At 40.4% G+C, this 22614-nt stretch overlaps 3 protein-coding genes across 6 annotated transcripts; 1 reads left to right on the top strand and 2 right to left on the bottom strand.

Moving 5' to 3' along the window:
- The first annotated feature begins 17 nt into the window (after positions 1-17).
- Positions 18-2701, top strand: LOC145421802 (uncharacterized). Its single transcript, XM_080292624.1, has 3 exons — positions 18-125; positions 332-572; positions 2383-2701. The coding sequence occupies exons 1-3, from the start codon at positions 83-85 to the stop codon at positions 2552-2554; spliced, it is 456 nt and encodes a 151-aa protein (XP_080148750.1). The 5' UTR covers positions 18-82; the 3' UTR covers positions 2555-2701.
- LOC113010736 (protein lifeguard 3-like) lies at positions 2702-14464 on the bottom strand. Its single transcript, XM_026149938.2, has 12 exons — positions 14099-14464; positions 10907-11218; positions 10458-10525; positions 6689-6753; positions 6553-6606; positions 6412-6462; positions 6273-6312; positions 5762-5799; positions 5584-5671; positions 5389-5484; positions 5247-5300; positions 2702-5127 (listed from the first exon to the last, which is right to left on the bottom strand). The coding sequence occupies exons 2-12, from the start codon at positions 11211-11213 to the stop codon at positions 4978-4980; spliced, it is 1011 nt and encodes a 336-aa protein (XP_026005723.2). The 5' UTR covers positions 11214-11218; positions 14099-14464; the 3' UTR covers positions 2702-4977.
- Positions 14465-15617: 1153 nt separating this feature from the next.
- Positions 15618-22466, bottom strand: casp8 (caspase 8, apoptosis-related cysteine peptidase). Of its 4 annotated transcripts, none has more exons than XM_080292610.1 (12): positions 22326-22466; positions 21437-21596; positions 21145-21320; positions 20955-21060; positions 18312-18441; positions 18149-18213; positions 18026-18068; positions 17828-17892; positions 17622-17733; positions 17340-17467; positions 16532-16917; positions 15618-15897 (listed from the first exon to the last, which is right to left on the bottom strand). In XM_080292610.1, the coding sequence occupies exons 2-12, from the start codon at positions 21563-21565 to the stop codon at positions 15762-15764; spliced, it is 1476 nt and encodes a 491-aa protein (XP_080148736.1). In that variant the 5' UTR covers positions 21566-21596; positions 22326-22466; the 3' UTR covers positions 15618-15761. The 4 variants fall into 4 exon arrangements, with proteins under 4 accessions (XP_080148736.1, XP_080148737.1, XP_080148738.1 ...); XM_080292611.1 differs by having other exon boundaries at positions 18155-18213; XM_080292612.1 differs by having other exon boundaries at positions 21455-21596.
- Positions 22467-22614: the final 148 nt, after the last annotated feature.

The following is a 22614-nucleotide window of genomic DNA, read 5'->3' as shown; positions in this document are numbered from 1 at the left end:
ACAAAATCTAAATGAGTACCACTAGGTGGCAGCAGCTCCCGTTGTTGCGACTGCGCATGCCCGTTGCAATTACGCAACAAACATGGCGGCGTCCACACTGAATACAGTCCGGACAACACTGAAAGGTTTAATTATTGGCTTTATTCGTTATAAAAAGTCACAATTAAGGGAATTATATTTTTTTTCTCGGCGGCGATAAGTTGTTTATTTTAATATAGTTATTTTTTGTAAATAACCTTTTATATGCTTTAGCACTTTAAGAAGACTTCATATCGACGTGGTCGCAAATGAAGTAAGATTTTTAAAGTACTGGTGTAATTTGTGTCAACAGGTATGTACCTTTTCTCCGGCCGGTGGCTGCTCAGACAGAGCAGTCAAAGCCGGGCCGTGTGTCCGAGCCTGCGGCTGCACGTCTCCCCTGCTGCCTGCTCCAGGATGGAGACGCAGAGGAGCGAGCAGACCCAGAATACCGACAGAGGCAGAGCCCAGGAGGAGGTAGAGGAACCAGAGGGTCCTGAATACATCCCCAAGAGAAAAGCCAAGAACCCTATGGTGAAAATCGGCTTTGCCTGGTAATTTCTCTCTTTTGACCAAAACCCGCGAGAGAGATATAGAAGCTACAGCACTGACAAATCAAGTCAGAGGTGTGTCAAAGAACGATTAAAAGATTAGAAATGACACGCTTTTTATGCAGTCCTCGTTTCCAGAGGCTCAAATATAATTGGGCTAGCATGATAATAAAAATGTTTATTTTTGATTGTTTGTTTGACTGCCTGAAGCCTACAGCTAGAGCATGGGTGATTGGCCTTTACTGCAGTTCTTCTGATTGTAGTGCATGCTTGGTTGCTTGTTCAAGTCAGCTGCTTGACAAATGCAGAACTTTTCACTTTTCTTCGAAAACCTCTCGGTTTTGTTCTGTTTTCTCAAAGAAAACGCGCTCTAGTGCTAACTGCAAAAGTTTACAGTAACTGTGTGACAGCGAAGTGAGGTGTTGATGGGGGTTGGAAAAGTGTTTTTAAAGTACTTGAATAGATCTCAGTGAATATCAGTTAGTATTTCTGCTTGAATTGCTCACCTTTCAAACTGATCTTGCTTTTCTATGCAATACCTAATCTGGCCTTTAAGTCCCTGAGGAAGTGTGGTTATACCAGCTGGACATTTGTCAACACTGGGAAGGCACCTAAAGAATGCCCCAGGCAATCTTCAGGAGATTGCTTGGGGTTAAATTAAGTTAAGGCTTAGCTCATGTTGTCCATGAAACCAATTTTGAGTCCACTGGCCAATTATATTTGGTCCCTTGAAAAGAGGTGGCTGGCAATTAGAGCAAATATTATTAGAGCACTTACTAAAAACTTCCTGTGTCTTTAAGTTCATATTTATTAGGTAACTGTAATGTCTGTGAAGGCTTTCAGTCATCCAGGTCATCGTAGTCTAAAGAGCTTGGAAAGAAAAGCGTCTGGACGACTTCTTCTTCATATTTTGAAGACGTTTCACCTCTCATCCTGTGAAAACAAGGATGCCAATGTTCACATTTTGGACAAAGACAGATGGTTTGAAAGTGTTAGGAGCCATTATGTCCACTGTGAACAACCATCTTTGAATAGAGGTGGTGGCTTACGACACCAACTGTCTGCATCTATAATCCAGTTTTGAGATCCCTTCCCAGACGCCCTAACGCCCACTCACATCTTGGGCCATTTGACCTCAGTAAATCATGTGATAGGGAAGGGCTAGGTTTCGCAATGGGTTCATGCGAAAACCTTGGCTCATTGTGACCCACACCCAGGCTCATGTGATTAGACGGAGGATCCATGACGGGGTCCATGTCCCTCTTAGGGTCACTCCCATAGGGCTTAAAATCTGTGAATCTCCACCAATTACTCTTCGAACTGAAGAAGCTTTGCGGATGAGAGGTGAATCGTCTTCAAGAAACTTAAAGAAGTCCAGATGCTTTTCTTTCCACGGTAATTTTAATGTTATGTTTTGGTCACCTTCCTGTGTTGCCTGCATGTTAATGTTACTGATGTGTCCTCCTCAAGTCCCAGAAACACAATTGGCAGACAATAACAGTGAAACAATTGTTCTTCCATATAATGCTACTGTGGCTAAAAGAGAAAACTTTGCACAATTTTCCAAAAGAGAGATTCACTATCCAAAATACAACTTGGATGAATATCATCCACACAGGCTACTACTACATTTTTTTTTTTTTTTTTTAAAGAGCAAGATATATTAGGTGCAGATTTGTCGTTCACATTCAGCGCAGTCACTGGGGAACCACCAGTTTTCCCGAGCTGCGTAGAACTTGCTGTCCTGTTATTCTCTAGTGTGACAGAGCCATCAGTACTGTATAAATATTTTGTCTCTTTCCTCTCTGTGCAGGATTATCGGTCTCCCTACAGGAATAATCAGCTTCTTCCTGGCTAAGAGACAAGTGGACAAAAACAGACTGAAACAGTTAAAGATCAGACAGAGGATGAAAAGATCAAATGAAGGCGAATACGAAGGGAGTCGCTACCGCCATCATGCAGTGGATGTTAAACTCGACCAGTAATTTATGTTGCAGCTGTGATTTGCATCGTATGCACAGTATCCCACACAGAGACTCTTGGATAAAAGACTGATCAGAACACTGATGTAAAGTTCACCCATGTCAGAGGTAAATGTATATTTGAATAAAATCATCACTGGTACAATCACATTAAGACTAAAAGAAAACTTTATTTATAATGATAAGCAAATAGATTTTCTGTAGCACTGATATATTTACAACCCCCTCTTCCACACTAACCATCCGTGGTGTACAGTAAACATGTCTGCCTCTGTTGATTTGACTCGAGGCTTTTATAAACTTTAAGCTGTGCTCTAAATTTGTCATTAATGGTCTTCGCTGATCATCTCAGGAGAAACATTTGGACAATGAAAGACTGGAGTTCAGAAATGTTCCAGTACTTTAACAACATGGCACCGATAATGCTGTCCTGTGTGGAAAAATCCCGCCCTGCCGGCCCTCGCTGTCTGACCCACATCTGACTAACACAACTATATTTACAGGCACACATATAATAACTCTATAAAACATATTATAACCCTGTATTCTGTAAAGTCAAAAAAAAATTTAAAATAACAGACATTGACACGGTGAAGGCACTGAAGTGATATAAAGGAGTACAATTCAAATAAAGTGACCTATATAGCAGAGCCGTGGCTGCCATTAGTGGCGCTGAGCTGTGCTTCAGGGGTGGACATGTCCCAAAATACTGACTCTGCTCATACTTGAGTAACTGAGATCAAATGTTGTGGCAATGCCCACCCCTACTGTACTTCATAATCTCAGAAAGTTACACTTTAGGATTTGCCTTGTTCTTGTAGCATTTAGACACATGGGAGAATTCATTTGTAGCTGTACATGTTCATACACAGAAGAGAGATCAGACACTTTCTGCATTAAGTCCAGTAATATGGAATAAATGTTGCAGATGGGATTCAAGTGTCTGTAGATAGTTAGGTAATAGTATTTGTCATAACCACCGATAAGCTGTTAAAGTATATAAAAAACAAATATAGATTTCATACAAAGTGCATTTTTGGGTGATGTAAACTAATGCTCAGATTTTTGGGGGGCATCACTTTAAAATATCCTTACTTTGCAAAAAAATAAAAAACCCCGGAGGAAAAAAAAACAAACAAAAAAAAAAAAACACTTAACAAGGCATGATCAGAGATATTATACAAACAAAGATAAATGGAATTATTCTAGGGCTGTCAACATTAACGTGGATTAATCTGTCGTCATGATGAACACGATCAAAATTTTCAATGCAATTAACCCATTTGGAGCGAAAATGACTCAAAATCCCTGCATGCATCAAGGCAATTTGGGCAGTTTGCACAAAGTTTGTCCATTCTGCGCTCCAGGTGGTTTAATTGTGTTCAAAAATTTAAAATTGCGTTAATCATGATGACGGATAAAGCCGCGTTAACATTAACAGCCCTAAAGTAGTCATAACTTTTTTTTAAAAGGTCTCCTTAGTACAGCTCTCTGAAACAATGGTTCAGTCCACGCCTTGACTTTTCTGTTCAGGGGATGAAAAAAAAATAAAAAAATCCAACGAATAACAAAAACAAATCATTAATTTTTACCACAGCTCTGATCAGCTGGTCATGGCTGGATCACAGAACAAGAAAATAAATGTTATTATTGTAAAGTCATCCAGTTAACTGAACATTTAAACATTAGCTTACTGCAGACTAGCATGCTTTAACACCTCCACATGGATAACACAGTAGATGGAACTCCAATACAATATATATGGTGGGAAATTACATCATAAACACAGAAGCCCACTTTCATGGCACACCCTGTTACTTAAATGCAAGTTTTTCCATGTAAAAAGACTGACCATGTAACAAGAGCTGAGAACAGATTAAAGAAGCTAATCATTTACTTAGCTGATTGAAGCATTTCGTGTGATTATACTAGATTATACTCTAACTATACTAGAACGCTCCTTTATCAGCTTTCAGCTGTGTTTGGAAAGTTTTTTTGTCTAGGGATCAATAAGCCTGGTCCCGTGATAAACCTGCATTAGGTAACACAATACACCTCAGCAATACAGGAGGGAAAATGCTGAAATTGACTCCAGTTTTCTTATGAAAATCCCAAACCATAAATTTACATAATCTCACATAATTTGGACATTTACAATTAACTGTCATTAAATTGATCAGATCATTTCTGATCAAGTTAATTTGTTATTAGATGAAAGTTCTTCCTTTCAAGAAAAGGGTATATCAGCGTGACCCCAAACATTTGAGCAGCAGTTTAGGTTTAATCTACAATGTAAAATCTCATATTCAGCCCTTAGACATTTTCCCTGAAGAGCACCATGGTCTTAAAAATCTTTTAATGTCTATTGGAAAAGTAAAGCTTTTCAAAAGCATGGAATGATTTCACTACACTGTGCCGCTGGATTTTTATTTGGTGGAAGCACCAATAATTTGCAACAGGAAAAGGAAGATCTGGATTATATCGACGTAGATGGAGAGTGCAGCGAACACGTACTCCTCTGGACTAATGGAGTGCTTTCTGTTTCCAATCAGTAGCTGAGTGTGATATGCCAGGAACTGCAAGACACAAACAGTTACAAAAAAACTGAGCACTATATCAACAAATACAATGAGGGCTGCTGTAAGATTTAAGGTGACTTTTCCACTTCTTTGTAACTTTAAAGTGAAATACTTACCAGAGTGAAAACTATGGCTCCTATAGCCGCATAAAGCATGTGAAGCCAAAATATCTGCAACAACAAATAGTCATTAAGATAACAAGAAAACCCAAGAAGGTGTCAGGAAACAGTCACAGTCTTCACAACAGCAGTAACTCACGTATTTGAAGGACAGCACGATGGCTGTAATGATGCCAGTCACGAACACGACGATACCGAGGACACAGAAAAGGCCCTGGCACTTGGTGAAGTCGACCTACAAAGAGAAATTGACAGCAGGCATCTCAACGCGTGGCCTTGAACAAACACACTGTGGAGATTTAAAGCTGATAAGCAGAAACGTGCACGCCCCTACCTTCGTCTGGAAGCAGAACACTGTGACGGCGATGCAGACGACAGCTGTGATTCCCAGCGCAAGAAACACTGCTTTTGTGTCATAGTAACTAAAACCAAAGCGCAACACACAGTCAGCAGTGAGGAAACCATCAGAATCTTTTTATCACATGAAAGGGACTGTATATATATTTTTTTACCTGGATATGGTTCCAGTCATATACGACAAAGACAGAGTCTGTTTCACAAAAAAATAAAGATCAGATATAACTACAATGAAACACTTCTTGTCCAACCACAAACAGCATAATCTTGACATGCGGTCTAACTCAGTGTCAACACAATACTGTGATAAAAGTCCCAGTGTCATGTGGGACTCCTACATGTCCACGTGACAATTCAGGAAATAAGAATACAGAATAAAAAACCCACAAAACCTTTTATTATGTGACAAAATGCAGATCATAAAACAGCTCAGTCATGTTGCTGTTCGAGCTGATAAACTGAACACTCAAACGTATCAACAGGTAAAATGCAAACAAATGTGGTGACTCACAGCTTGGCTCTGATATCAAAATTACATTTCAAGTACTGTGATAAGGCTGTCATTGGATGGAATGTCTCGCTGACAAAGACAAAAAGGGTTTCAGTATGACTTGATCCAAGTCCAGGAAACTGCTGGTAATGACCACAACCACAAGTCATACTTACAAAGAGGCCGAGCAGAATCATGTTCCATGGGAACTTCCTCCTGCAAAATAAGTTGGCTTTCAGTACAACGTTGGTTTAACACTGTTCAAGTACAAGTATTTCCTCTTAAAACATAATAAAAGCAGGCAATCACACTCACCGGGGGCCCTTGCAGCAGACCAGCACGATGTGGGTGATGAAATACACCGCGCTAAAATGTAGAAATGAATCACAAAGGTACAGTTTTTATCCATGAGTCAGCACATCACTTCGAATGATGTTACCACAGAGGGAGACTTACTATGATGCCCAGTACACAGCTGAGTTCTTCCTTACAAAAGATTTGACAGGTTGGCTGTAACAAAGAGAGGCCCAGTTAACACCAGGAAATGCTCACACGCAAAGAGCCTGAGAAAGAACACAATCTGTATACTCACACAAACGTGAATATGGCGACAATGGCTGTGGTGACCAGGAGCTGACACGCCAAGATCAAATACACCTTAAAAAGAAAAAAATATTCACATTTTTTTTATACTCTGAATACAGAAGCTATTGGATTGGTCCAGTTTGTGTCTGACATATCTTTGTGCTCATTTGCGTATGATACAAAAACAAAAACAAACTAGCAGTATGTAGTTATGAATTATACATTTTCTCAAAATATGGTGGAATCTTTTAAGCTACAATGTCACATATAATTATTTATTTTATGTGCTTTTGTTGTTCACTTAAAATAAATCATGCCAACACTGAGCAGGTTGGAGCTCGTCAACAATAAAAACTATACAAAACAAAAGACTATGTTGGAATCAGGATGTAGCAAACCAGGACACCAGTCCGGGAAAGCACGTTGGGGGAAGAGATTTGACACTCCACCTTTTGAAGTGGCAAAACAGTCAGTGCCAAGAGTAAAGTCAACACAGCCATTCATAGCTATCCAGTTACAAATACATCACAAAAACTCATAGGAGACGAGATCTGGTGACCACGCATATTTAAAAGTCTTAAGACACTCCCTGGTCTTTTTCTTCAAGCAGTTCTTTACAGATTTACCAGTGTTTGAGCTTGTTGTCCCACTGCCAACCGGACTCAAGTGAACCCAGGATTCGTACAGCAGTCGCTAAAGACTGGAAGACAACATTAGTGAAAACAACCCTGTGCTTGCAAACCAAAACAAATGTGTCGCACGTTCACACACTATCCATTTAACTTCGAGCCAGAAAGGTTGTGTACAGGAAACCCAACAAAACAACACTCAGTGACAGCTCTCAAGTTCAGTGCCAAGTAAACTTAGTTTGGCTGTTCTCCTATGCTTTCTGTTTCGCTGTGTCTTCATTTAACTGCCCTACTGTTACAGATGAAGAAGGCACATAAGTGAAATCCTTAAAATACCAGAATCAAAGCAAGGCTGCACTCTGCCTTCTAATATTTACACTCACTTTCATCTGTTTCTAAACAGTTTAAGGGTTATCAGTTTTCAAGGCAGGGACTCGTGTAGACTAGCACACACTTGTGGACCGGCAAGCAACCAAAGCACTGACCAGAGAAGCTGAGACTAAAACACACACACAGGTTAATTCTCTTGTAAAGCTGTCATAGCTCCTGTGTATCCTTATATAGCAAAAGGCCGTCTCCTGTTATATAGTATGTATAGTACACAGATGTATAATTATTTACACTTATTATCTAATGTGCTTACAGTACAAACTGTGAAGCACTGGGTGTTTTTAAAAAGGCCATACAAATAAAGTTATTATTAGAATAACTCATCCTCTCCCCAGTTTATGCTCTGTCATTGACCTTTCAGTCAGTGTCACAAATGTCAAATTTGGATCTAACAATAAACAGAACCTCTCACCATCATACTCTATAAAATGCTGCATGACTTAGCCAACCCCCCCCGTGCTTGTTTTGTTTCCCCTCCACAGAAGTAGTTTAGAGACTGATGCTTGTCCTCTGAGACTACTAGAGTTCTTTATTTGGAAAATTCTGCATCTGTGATGAGGCTACTTTTCTGTCTCAGTAAACAAAGCTGGATATAATGATCTTTTTCTGGTCTGCTGCTGTGTATGTGTTATCAGAATCAGAATACTTTATTAATCCCGAAGGCTTGTATATTCACTTATATAGTCCCATGTACTAGTCCATTAGAAAACCTCATCACGAGTCAAAGCTCATCCAACCATTCAAAACACATGAACAACAGCTGCAAGGCAAAAATCACTCTGGCCAGTGTTGCTGAACACATCTCAAAGAAAATTTGCCATTTTGTATAAAGAAATACATTCTTTGTAGCGCCTTGAGGCACCTGTTGTTGTAATTTGGCATATAAATAAAAATGAATTGAATTTAATACATTCTGCCAAAATTTGACTGTTAACCAGGAAATGATGTGGATTTTTTTCAAATATACAGTGGGGCAAAAAAGTATTTAGTAAGCCACCGATTGTGCAAGTTCCCCCACCTAAAATGATGACAGAGGTCAGTAATTTGCACCAGAGGTAAACTTCAACTGTGAGAGACAGAATGTGAAAAAAAAAAATCCATGAATCCACATGGTAGGATTTGTAAAGAATTTATTCGTAAATCAGGGTGGAAAATAAGTATTTGGTCAATAACAAAAATACAACTCAATACTTTGTAATATAACCTTTGTTGGCAATAACAGAGGTCAAACGTTTACTATAGGTCTTTACCAGGTTTGCACACACAGTAGCTGGTATTTTGGCCCATTCCTCCATGCAGATCTTCTCGAGAGCAGTGATGTTTTGGGGCTGTCGCCGAGCAACACGGACTTTCAACTCCCGCCACAGATTTTCTATGGGGTTGAGGTCTGGAGACTGGCTAGGCCACTCCAGGACTTTCAAATGCTTCTTACGGAGCCACTCCTTTGTTGCCCGGGCGGTGTGTTTTGGATCATTGTCATGTTGGAAGACCCAGCCTCGTTTCATCTTCAAAGTTCTCACTGATGGAAGGAGGTTTTGGCTCAAAATCTCACGATACATGGCCCCATTCATTCTGTCCTTAACACGGATCAGTCGTCCTGTCCCCTTGGCAGAAAAACAGCCCCATAGCATGATGTTTCCACCCCCATGCTTCACAGTAGGTATGGTGTTCTTGGGATGCAACTCAGTATTCTTCTTCCTCCAACCACGACGAGTTGAGTTTATACCAAAAAGTTCTACTTTGGTTTCATCTGACCACATGACATTCTCCCAATCCTCTGCTGTATCATCCATGTGCTCTCTGGCAAACTTCAGACGGGCCTGGACATGCACTGGCTTCAGCAGCGGAACACGTCTGGCACTGCGGGATTTGATTCCCTGCCGTTGTAGTGTGTTACTGATGGTGAGCTTTGTTACTTTGGTCCCAGCTCTCTGCAGGTCATTCACCAGGTCCCCCCGTGTGGTTCTGGGATCTTTGCTCACCGTTCTCATGATCATTTTGACCCCACGGGATGAGATCTTGCGTGGAGCCCCAGATCGTGGGACATTATCAGTGGTCTTGTATGTCTTCCATTTTCTGATGATTGCTCCCACAGTTGATTTTTTCACACCAAGCTGCTTGCCTATTGTAGATTCACTCTTCCCAGTCTGGTGGAGGTCTACAATACTTTTCCTGGTGTCCTTCGAAAGCTCTTTGGTCTTGGCTATGGCGGAGTTTGGAGTCTGACTGTTTGAGGCTGTGGACAGGTGTCTTTTATACAGATGATGAGTTCAAACAGGTGCCATTCATACAGGTAACGAGTGGGGGACAGAAAAGCGTCTTACAGAAGACGTTACAGGTCTGTGAGAGCCAGAGATTTTCCATGTTTGAGGTGACCAAATACTTATTTTCCACCCTGATTTACGAATAAATTCTTTACAAATCCTACCATGTGAATTCATGGATTTTTTTTCACATTCTGTCTCTCACAGTTGAAGTGTACCTCTGGTGCAAATTACTGACCTCTGTCATCATTTTAAGTGGGGGAACTTGCACAATCGGTGGCTGACTAAATACTTTTTTGCCCCACTGTACATGTAATTTTCCTGACAATACAACTTTTAGCTGTCAATCTGCCCTTTTCTTTTGGGTGCGGGTGTTGTAATGAGTCTTAAATGATTCTGAAAGTAACTTAAAAGTGTTATTAAGCACTCCTCTGGATAAATTATTGCACAGGACAGTAAAATAGGTAATTTCATGCAGATTGTGGTGCTTTACCTTTCTGATGAAGGTATGCCGAATGCTCAGACTGTCCCAATCGCTGCCACTTGCTGCAAACTCATCACCTGTATCATCAGTAGATAGAAAAGCGATCACTGACTACAAAGAGCAACAAGAAGCATTATTCATTAGGTAAACTTTATTACAATTAAAATGTGCATATTTTGTTTTATTTATTAAAATTCACTTGATAGTCCACTCACAAGTGTAAAAATGAAACAAAGAAGCTCTAATATATAACTCTATGAGACTAAGAACTCCTATAGGTGGATTTTGTTGTAATATTCCTTAACCTACATCATGCACTAGCTGACTAATGGCTCTAGTTCAATACTGGAATGATATCATTGTTAGGTGTTGTATGAGCACACAGTAGCAGGATGCTTTCTCCTTTTATTAAAAAGATAATGTCATTAGAGGATACACGTTACAAGCCAGAGTCTTACCAGAGCTCAGGACATCTGATGGTATTGTAGGTGGAACGACAGGAGGCATGGGAGGAGGATTCGGGTAGCGAGATCCTGGATGTCCAGCAGGCTGTGGCTGCCCTGGATAAGGGCCTGGAGGGTAGCCAGCTGGCTGGCCTGGGTACAGAGGGGCATTTGGACCAGAAGGGTATGGAGCAGAGGGATAGCCTGGCTGTGAACCACCATATGAAGGGAATCCATATGGAGGGGGTGGTGGGTAGTTCCCACCCTGAGGTCCATACAGTGGGCCATGAGATTCTTCGTACCCTGGAGGGTAGTGTGACATGATGCCTGTGCGGAAGGGAGGGGAGGAAATACAGTTCACAACATGCAGGGACTACAGGGAGCAGAGGTAAGACAGTCGGAAGCATCACCAACATGTGCTCTTTAAGGTTTTGCTGTACACTGTCATCGTCAGTAAAAGATTTATAATGCACATTGAAAAAGTCAGGAAAAAGGGAAATAGGTACAGCAATTTATTGAAACATGGGCAAACATACATGGTATATAAGGCCGATACGGTTTTTACCTGACTTATGACCACCTTTATTCTTCATCACAACCTGAATTCTCTAAGGCAGCCTTCTTGTAATTTCACATTACTTCAATACTGTTGAGGTCCACACTCTGACAATGTCCCACTGTGCGTTTTTCTATCCAGGTATGGTTCTACTGCACTGGCAGTGTGTTCAGGATCACTGTCAGGATCACTTTTTCACTTTTTTTTGCGTTATGACATTAGCAAACTTACGTGTCCACGCCGCCCTCCCGCCTGCCCGCCTGAAAATGCACAGTTGTGCCTTTGGCGACAACAACAGAGCTCCATTTAGCTTTAGGGCTCTGCATGGAGCCACTGTTGGTGTGCGTGCACATTAAGGTCTGGGTAATAGCTGGGCTTGGGCTCCTGCCAGAGTAATTACCATGCACCTTACTGTACACACTTGGGTGTGTATCAGGTTCACGGAGTAGAAGGATTTGCTCAACACTGGTTCACAAAACCCACCACATACCCAGGAACCATCACACGGGCCCCAAAGGGAAATTTCTAATAATAACCACATGCACGCTAACATCATGCAACAACATGAGGCCCAAGTATTCCATGCTGCTGAAAGAACTGAGATGGTCAGTACACTGGGTTCTTGAGACTTAAGTGTACCTACTTTTTCAGTGTGAAACATAAAGAATTAAAAGGGCAATTTACTTCTGCTGATTTTACAAAAGACACCAAACTGCTATCTTAAAAGGCTGACGTGTTTCTAAGCACAATACAGTTTGCTCAGTTATTCTGAAAGTGCTGCATTTTCAGTGGGACTTTTAGGGAAATATACGCAGTAAAGGAATTCAAGAGCTGGCTCCACCTCTTGTTGCCATTACCTCACATACTAAGCACCAAGCAACAGGACAGAAAACAATCAATGGAAAAAGTGCTTCAGCTGATCCTTGTGGAATGAGGACAAAGCTGATTGCTTCATAGTCACTGAGACATGAGAAGGCAGCAGGTTCATATGTGTGTTTGAACAGGCGGGTGTAGCTCTAATATTTACGAAAAATACACTCATATTCAATGTATTTCATCCTCCCTTCAACCTCAGGTCATCATGTGGTTGTGGTTATTACTGTAACGTATGTCGTCTGAACACACTAACATAACTAGTCTGTTTACATTCATCTGGCATGGCACAAACACGTCACTCAGAGCACAGCCCTGTGACTCAGAAATGCTTTTGTTACGTGAAGCCTGTCATGCGGATGGACACAGTTACAGAAGCACCACACAAGAACACTGAGAACCGGTTTGGCAAAGCTTTTAATCACTCCTTTTTGTTGAGCTTCATTATTTCTGCCTGGGCAAGAAGTCATGCATTTTTTTTAATGCTGCCGACTCTTTCTAATCCAATACGCCTGCAACAGACTTTGTCCTTTACATTCTCGCACATGCTTTCCTGCCCAATCATGACATTTTACATTGTACACAGCAGTGAACTTTAACCTGAATGCTAACTTAAAACCTGTTTGTTATTTTATCCTGTTTTTTTATTATCAGATAAACAGATTTTTTGCATACTTCTGCTTCATTATTCTCTACATGTACAGTAAACATCAGCAGATTATTAAAATGAATTGTACAAAAATAATTAATCGAGGATGTCAGAAAATGGGAATGCTGTTGTTCAGTATTATTGAGTATTGCTTTCATTTGGTGTTCCTTTTTTGTGGTAGAACCAACATCCAGTTACTTATCCTATCTATGAATTTATGCTGCATTTAAGGTTTTATTTGTCATATCAAAAGCTGATCAAACACCAGACACCAGGGAGGGGATTTGCAATCTAGCTTAGGCTAGATAAAGCCTGTTATGCGTTTCCTGGTTCTTATAACACATTTGCCACTAAACCTAAAATTAAATGTAACATTTGGTTGCTCCCTTTTGACCCCCCACAACAGTAGATGACTAACACTGTGTAAAGGCTGGTCAGATGAAACCAGACACACGGAGATGTCATCATACATTTGGGCAACTGTGTTGGGCATTTTTCAATTTAGCCTGTTTGTGTTTACATGTTTACGGTCAACTTCCGCAAAGCAAAACTCAGGCTTAAGCCCAACCGACTCCCAAAACAATATTCATCGGGTATAGTCCTGTTGAACATCAGCCAGTTATTATTTAACTATAACAGACTGTGCACAAGTATGTGTGTAGACTGGCACACTGACTAAGAACTGACACGACGTCTCACACGACTCGACAGGACATCAGCGAATTAGAAATCATCAAGAGCTCCGTTGCCTTTAAGGGCGCACTCATTAACGTTATTGCTAACAGCTGTCTTCCCCGCTACGAGGGCCGCCTTTACCCGCCCTGTAACTCATCGCTGACAGCAAAAAATAAGCAACGATGTAACATTCAAAAGGAAAAAGAAGAAAACTCAGCATCAGCTGTGTCTCGTGTTTAACATTTCAGTTTTGTCGACTGAACTGAAAAAGAAAGATGGCTATCCTAAAAGCGTTTACACACAGACCCACTCCACCCAGTTACCAAACCTCCGCTAACTCCCCCCAAAAAAGCTTTTCCAGGTGTGTGAGCGAGCTCAGCCAGAACACAAACACCACCACCTTCACCATGAGCGGTGTTTCTGACAGAATGGGAAGAATATAACAACATCTTACCAAATTACGAGACGTCAACCTCGTCGGTGGCTCTCAGTCCCAGAGAGAAGAGCGATATCCTCCCGCTGTCACTCACAAAGCCTTAAACTGTCTTTAATGCTGTACTCCAAGTTTTAGTGTGGGGTTGTTTTATGTTCTCGATGTTGTTATTCAGAGAAGCACTGGCAGAAGTGGGCAGCTGTGAAAAGTTATTTTTTTTCCTGGAACTGTGGAAGCAGGGTGTGGTCCGGAGGAATCTCTCTCACACACACCCACATCGCGGACAGCGGGGCCCGAAAGGCGCTGACTCATTTTCAGCACTGGCGGTGTCACGTTACTGAATGCACGCGCTCTCCTGAAGTGCCCTCTGCTGCTGGCGCGCGAGTCTTCCACACTTTGCAGAGTTCTGACTCCTTTCACCTGATATGAGCTGTTATTTGGACTCTGTAGTAAACAAGCTCATCAAGTGTGCTGAACTTCTCTCAGGCTGATGAAGGCCAGCGTTATGACGTGAAAACACGTTTTATAGGCGCCCTCTGCAGATACACTCATACACTTATTCTTCTTTTTTATACTAAGTTAATATACTGTGTTGTGTTGTTTGTTACGTTGTGATGTGTCATATCGTGTCGTGTTGTGTTATATGTAGTGCCGACGTAGGACAGTTTTTCCAATTTCATTGTACTACTGTACTATGTATGACTGTGCAATGACAATAAAGAGTTATCTTATCTTATCAGATAAGCTCATTCATGATTTGACAGGAAAAAGATATGCCTGTTTAAGTATTATAGAGTACTGTAAAAATTCTCTAGTCACTCTTCATTTCTTTATGTTTTGCTTCCAAGGAACCAGAATTTGCTTCTTCTTTTTTTCAAAGCGGTCTTAAACAATAATCATTGGCTGCTTCTTCAATCATTTTTAGTCCAATTCTTTTATCTGATCTGAGGATGTTTTTCCTTTATCTTTAGGCACTTTCCAAAAACACATTTCTTCAAATTTATCGGATACATACTGTCAGTCCCTATAAAAGTAGTGGACAGAAGACGATGTAGCGGGCCTTTAAAAACTATCTACAGCAGGTGAACAGTATATGAAATTCATGTACCTAATAAATATGAAGAAAATCTAGCACCTGAGAGATCTGGCCCTTCAGTTTATCCAGCTACTGTCCACTTAAGTCTCATCAGACAAGGTCTTCGTGGAAGGGTGGCTGTCAACAAGCCATTCTTAAAGGGAAACGGGAAGAATGGGTTGAGGCATTCCAGATTACACAAGACCTGCAGTGAAATCAGTCCAGCTCTTATGCAGTGACGGATCCAAATGTAAAACTTTTGGTGTGTGATTCTTATATAATGCTTTTTTCTTCTTTGAGCGCTCAAAGTGCTTTATGCAACCTGTTGCTCAAATGTTAAGAAGTGGTGTAAGAGTGTAAGATTTGATTTCATGATTCTTAGGTGAAAATCAATTTTCTAGAGTTTGGAAAACACCAAATAAAAAAAAATCCTATTTATATTTGAGAAATGACAAAAATGTACCATTTCATTTGCCACTGTGGATAATTTTTATTCAGTTCATAATTACAAAAATCACATTTATCAAACCAAACACACACACAGTGTAAACTGTAATGCGAATCCGGGAATTGTGTAGACATGCAGTGTTGTATTTGGTCACAGTCGGGTCATACAAATTTGAGGACGAGCTTCTTGGTGAGAGTGTAGTTGGGCTGTGGCATTTGTTTGTGGGATAAATACTCTCCTTTGCTGACCTCCCTGTTCACACGTGTCAGGACAGTGAGGATATCGTCCATCTCCTGTCTGGAAGGAACACACGTGAAACAAAAAGGATTCATCTTGGATAATTTTAACAAAACACGCAGCTCATGCCAACACCATGTCTGAAACCACCAAAAGCAGGAAGACAGAAATGTACAAAGATTTGATGCATTTGATTTGTCTTCCCTGATGACTTTTGAGCCTCAGAAAATGGGTGCAACTTCAAAACAGTTAAGACTGTGCTTTTTGTAAAACCCCTTGAATAAAAGCACAAGGTCTGATTGTGTGAAAATGTATTGAGGCGCTCTACAGAGGAAAAACTACAACATTTGTGTCTTTGTCCATAATTCTATGGACCGAACTGTATATAACAGAAATTACATTTAAAAAAATCTACTTTGTAGGAAACTACTGCACTATGACCTTCCCATATGTCAGTAGTACATATGGGCCAGAGGGGCCGATGGCGCAATATGGCAGCCTCGCTTCTGTCAGTCTGCCCCAGGGCAGCTGTGGCTACAACTGTAGCTTGCCTCCACCAGTGTATGAATGTGAGAGTGAATGAATAGTGGAATTGTAAAGCGCTTTGGGTGCCTTGAAAAGCGCTATATAAATCCAATCCATTATTATTATTATAGTATGGTCTGCCATAAAGAAACTAATCAGTTCAACTCACCTTCTTGCTGCTATTGTCAGCTGCTTGCACAGCTCCTGGATGTAGATAGATCCCGTAACTGTGTTTCGAAATGATTTGAATTCCTCCACAGTGGCCATGCCGATCAGAAAGTCTGCTAGTTCAGGCACTAGCACTGCCTCATCAGGGATTGAAGCGTCTGATTGCAGTGCTCCTTTGTTTTGCTTCTCGTCCTCTCTGCTGCTGGGATAGTATCCTTTCTGGTATTCTTCACCTTGACAGGCTTGAATGAAGAAGAGTTTGGGCTTCCCTGCCAAGGTTGAGGCTCTTCCACTTGTAAAGGGGTCCGTCAGCTCTTTCAGGAGCACCTTTCCCCCATCAGTGCCAAAGACACACCCCTTTTCTCCATGTGAAAGAACGCACACCACCTTAAATCAGAGGTAGATATATGTTTTATTATTTATACTAACACTACTACTGACATTGTCGATGTAGCTGCTGTTACAATCACAGAGATATGCACTACATGGTGACATTTTCAGAAATGTGCTGATCCCAGCTAAGACCTTTTTGAGAAGACAGATACCACATATCTGCACAGTAAATATGAAACAGTAGCTGGCTCATTTACTAAAGAAAAAAATGTAAATGTAATATTAATAAGTTAGGGTTTTATGGTAAAGTATTTGCAGGTTACATTTAGCCTCAGAGCCTGCTGCTTGTATTCTGTATGGCTGTGTTGCCAATCTTCTCAGATATCTCTTATTTAAAAAAGAAAAAAATTCAAAATAAGTGTAAATGTATAAAATGCATGAAGTACTACAACTCTAAAAGGTGTGTGACTACACACCAAGGCATCATGATTTGTAAAATTAATCCTGCCAAGATCATTTATTTTCTTCTTCATCTGCTCTGCAGTACAGTTGTTGTGTATCTTCACTTGAAAACCTAAGCGAGTGAACACTTCTGTCAGAGTATCTGTGTCAGACAGAAAAGAAGCAAAAGAAGGATTATAAGTACATTACATGGTCATGGCATACGTATATATGCATTAATTGTTACAGGGCTCAGGAGCTTCCAGATAAAACAGTCATAGATAAATCAGGTCATTGTTTAAAGGCAAGAACTGTACCTGCATCCTTCTGAGTTCCTTTTCGATTACTCAGATGTGTTGCTGTAAAGATCTCATTGTTGAAGACCACGCACCAACCACGTGGGTTATGAGTCAGTGTGTAGTAGTCTGACTACAGGACACAAACACAGCAAACAGGCCGATCATAAATGTTACTGATGTGACAAAAGAATGAATGAAAGCATGAGAGCCTGTGAATGGATTACCTGATCAGGAAGAGAGGTGGGATTTGTTTCTAGTTGTGCATCAGTGTTAATACTCTCTCTTCGATCTAAACAAAACATTACAACAATGTAAACTTGTATATCAATCATGAGTATGATAAAAATAACAAAAAACATAAGTGTGACAACAGAAGGTTTAACAAATAATAATCACAAATACATTTTAATAGAGACACCTACAGTTGGGCTGAGTTTCAGTTATAGACAGTGGCTCATGGGTCCTCTGTGGGAATAAAACAAAGCAGTCAGCAAACTGACAAACTGCAACATTAACTGCTCAGAAACACACATTTACAGACACACATAGACCTCAATATCCATGCTGACATCAGGGGGTAACGTGAACTGCTGCCGTTGCTGACCGCCTCCTGTAACGATCACAATCATTTGATGGTGTTACCAACACATTCAATTTCCACATGTATGTATATGTACATGTGCGGGTATATGGAAGTGGATCCTATACCTTGTGTGTACTCCTCTAAAGTAATTGCCAGTTGTTGATCACACTCTTGCAGTGCTTTATGTAGCAAGCTAACATCTGTCTCTGATAGTAAAGCAGATTTTTCCATTTCTGCAAACACGTCCAGCGGTGTCTGGAATGAAAAGACAGAAAGTTTTTAGTTCACAGAGGCTGTTTGTGGGACAGTCATCATCTCTGGTGCCATCAAATCCACAACACGGTTTCCATTTGCATCAAATGCAAAGCACAGAAAATAATGGCTGCATGCCAAATATCCTTGGGCAAGATACTAACCCCATGTTTGCCTACTGGTGGTGGTCAGAGGGCCCGGTGGCGCCTGTGTCCGGCACCCTCGCCTCTGTCAGTGCGCCCCAGGGCAGCTGTGGCTACAATGTAGCTTGCCATCGCCAGTGTGTGAATGTGTGTGTGAATGGGTGAATGACTGAATGTAGTGTGAAGCGCTTTGGGGTCCTTAGGGACTAGAAAAGCGCTATATAAATACAGGCCATTTACCATGTGTTACACTACAACATGGGGATACAGAAATATGCATTAGAACTCAAACACTGGGCCTCATGGCCCAGCACCATGACAACGGTGGTTGGTTGGCAGCATAATGGTGGCAGCAGGGAGATCCCATAAAGACTCTTTTAAATAGAGCCAAATGCACAAACAAACTTGGAGACAACGGCATACATCCATCACGTACAAACAGGAATTTGGTAGTACTAGTATTCTGATTAGGGCTTGGAGCAGGGGTAACCATCTCCAGCCCTCTAGTGCCAGTGTTTTAGATGCGCTCTACAAATGCAGGCAGGCCATAATACTTAGTGGAGATTTTAATTGAATTTAAGAAAAATACAAAACAGTGAGATTCCATATTACAGAAATTCAACCAAAGTAATAGACATTATTATTTACAAATAATCTATGCTGAATTCAGAAAGTTACTTGTGGGACTCCTTAAAGTTCAGTGCTCAAACCTAAACTGTTCAAACGGTATGTCTATAAATTTATGTTGTTCTGGGATAAAAAAGTGAAGCAGCGTTTCAATACAATTTAAAGGGAATTGTAAGTTTTTAAATATGAATAAATTATCACTAACCTATAGCAAAATAAAGAAGAAGGATAATTATATAATAACAGGAAAATTAAATAACAAATTCCAAATAACGATGAATAACAGTTAAACAAAAGAGGTGTAAATAGATGGAAATTGACACCACCAAAAAAATATATCTTCAATTACAAAATTAATTGTTCCTTGTTAGTTTCACATAGTAAGGATGTCAAACTCATTTTGATTTCAAGTGGGCCTGACCAGAGAAACACACCTTTCTGTCAGTGAAAAGACATTTAACTAATTTCAACAGCATATCTCAGTTTTTCTACACGACACAGAAATGCTGCTGTGGTAAACTTTCACCATGACTGTTTGGGTTTAAATTCTAAAAAATAAATGTGTCAATTTTCAGAGAAAATTCTAATAGTTCGTTGCCTCGTTGCCCTGACTGGCCTGTAAATAGGAAACAAGAAATGTGCTTTTTTGTGTGGACGCACAAGAAAACAACATCCAAAAACCTTCCATCTTTAACATTGAAAAAACAGGAACTTTTCTGTTTTTTAAAATAATGTAATTAATGTGGTGTACCAGGGATGGTCACCAGAGAGATGTGTATGGGTAGGAAAAGCCGAAAAATATATTGAATTATAGTTAAAAAGAATTTAGGCCTTGCTTCACATTTTCTAAAGCTGCCTAATGGGCAGGATTGGAGTCTTTTCTCAGACTGATTCTGGACCTCGGGCTTTGCGTTTGACACCCCTGTACAACATCAGAATAGTTAGAGGGATATCATGTGTTTGCTGATATATTCATCTCAGCATTTATGCATTTATATAAAAAAATAAACAGGAGAAACACCCTTCACCATATAACGATGGCTGATGTTATATGTTATATGTTAGTTACACACATGTTGTGAAAGCTGCAAACACAACAACCAGCTGATCCAAGCAAAAGTTGGGCAGAGTGTAAACAAGTAATCCATGACCTCTTATGATAATAAAAAAATTAATCTGATTTTAGCAAGGACTGTAAATAACTACATTTAATAAATAGTATGGAAATCTGTTTATGTTTCATGTGTCTGGAAAGAAATCCGCATTGGTTGCACTTTAGCTGCATGCAAAAATAAACAAATCCAGTTTTCCTGCTTTTACTTTTTTCCCCTCTTTAGAAGAAAACTCTTGAGAATCGATTAGTTTAAGCCAACCAACAGACTTTCAGTAAACTGCATGCTTTTATGATATCACTGATCTCAACTTTGCACTGATGATGTACAAAGCACAAAATAATAAACTGTATTCAGAGGCTGGTAGTTTCCACTTGAACTTCAGTGTGTGAAAAGCCACTGTAAACAGTACTCAGTCTATTTGACAGAACATTTCAAAGTAAAATTACCAGTTAACTACTCTTAGTAGTGGAAGCGTGTTCTTTACTGTGCTTATAAAATGAAAGGAAAAGTCGTTACATGCTGATCACAGTGAAAACAATCTAAATGTCAACTGTACAGCTAGCCTTTGATGTTCAGTAAAAAGCTTCTCACTCAAAAGCAGAAATGAAAAGGTGGATTGGTGTGTTCTCACCTTGGACAATTCCATTTGTCTCCTGCCCAGCTGGTCAGTCAGTAGAAACTTCAGCTTTTCAAAGTTCTCTGTAGTGAAGCCATTGTATATAGAATACAGGGTCTTCCTAATGGTCAGAGAAAAACTTTTGATATATTACTATTCCTATGCTGCATGCTGTACTATTAAGATAAAAACCGAAAGCTTTTACCTGTAGTCTGACAGGACAGGACTAGCATCTGTTTCCTCTGGCGGTCTGCTGTCTGTCTCCAGGACCCTGAGGAGATCTGCTCGATGGATGGTGCAGAGCAGCTGCCTGAGGAAGACATCGTTTTGCAGCAGACCTTTTTCCTCTAATCTCAAGAACAGGTCTTTTGCATCCTTAATCTGTAGGGAAAAAAACCCACTCTTGAACATGCATATCCTAGGGCGTCATACTGTCAACGTGTTATTTAAAACAATTTCCCACAAACATGCTAACAAAACAAGTGTAAACACATTACAAAATTTGCTGTGCTCACGTTCTCCAGGCGTCTTCTGGTGACTACATCACGGCATAAGAAGCAAAGTTCTGCCACTTCAGAAGAGTCCAGGCCCTCATCTATGTGGGACAAAGTCAGCCTGTCCATCATGGCCTGGTCCTCAGCTCACAGCGATCTGCAGCTTTTATTGTTAACAGAAAACAAGTGTGCATGTTTTGATGGAGCAAAAACTGAAGTATTCAAAAACTTCATGCATTGCAAACAAGCAGTTTTACATTAATGACTAAAGATCATGGCTAGAATGTTAAAATAACGACAACAATAATAATAACACCACACCATACACGATAAGATGCCATTACTGCCCTACGTAGAAGCATCGCTATACTGTATGTTTTTACAGGGAAACACAGTAAGATGACTACATAGAGAACTTTGTCTTCCATCGCTGACCTTTCAACAGCGAACTGTTATCTTGATCATTATTAAATGGCACAGAGCTTTGGATGTTAGGCCACATCATCTCTGACTATCCAAACAAACAAACAAACACCTGCAACATTTAAATGTTATTTACAATTTCCTATGAAAGCCTGGTTTTAAATTGTGTATTTGCATGGCAGCTTATACGTGACGCGGTGTCTTTCAGTCCTTCACGGTTTACTTTATTTCATGTTATTTTGGCCTCTCAATGCGTTCCTAGTAATCCCGTGTAGTCCCATGAAAAGACATCTGCGTGATACGACAGAGTGACGTCACTAACACTACCCACCCCGCCCCCCGCCGCCAGTTTTGTTTCTCTTGACAAAAACGAACATTAAAAAGTTTTAAGTCAATGTTACATAACGTGGCCCAGAGTTTACGCTAACAGTTTACGTCAGGTGAACTAAATTATGACGCTGAAACTTACCGCCGCTGTCTCTCGCTGTTAGTTTACAGCTCCTTAGCGAAAAGGGCGCGTCTTGTTAAATGCGAGGAAAATAACTTAAACAAATGAAAAAAAAAAACTTTTTGGGAGCGAAAAAAATACTGAAATATGTTTCAGTGGCTTTTATTTCCGCTTTCTGTTAGAGCTGCAAATTCTTTCGTTTTCGGAGCAAGCGCCTCACGTAACTGGATGTGACGTCACGGTATAGGAAGTTGAAGTTGAGTGTCGGGTGCTGGGTAGAAAATTTTAAAAAATAAAGGCCACATAGGCC

This window comes from Astatotilapia calliptera, chromosome 18 (assembly GCF_964374335.1).
Source record: "Astatotilapia calliptera chromosome 18, fAstCal68.1, whole genome shotgun sequence".
Taxonomy (NCBI): domain Eukaryota; kingdom Metazoa; phylum Chordata; class Actinopteri; order Cichliformes; family Cichlidae; genus Astatotilapia; species Astatotilapia calliptera.
This window is presented reverse-complemented; position numbering and strand designations above follow the sequence as displayed.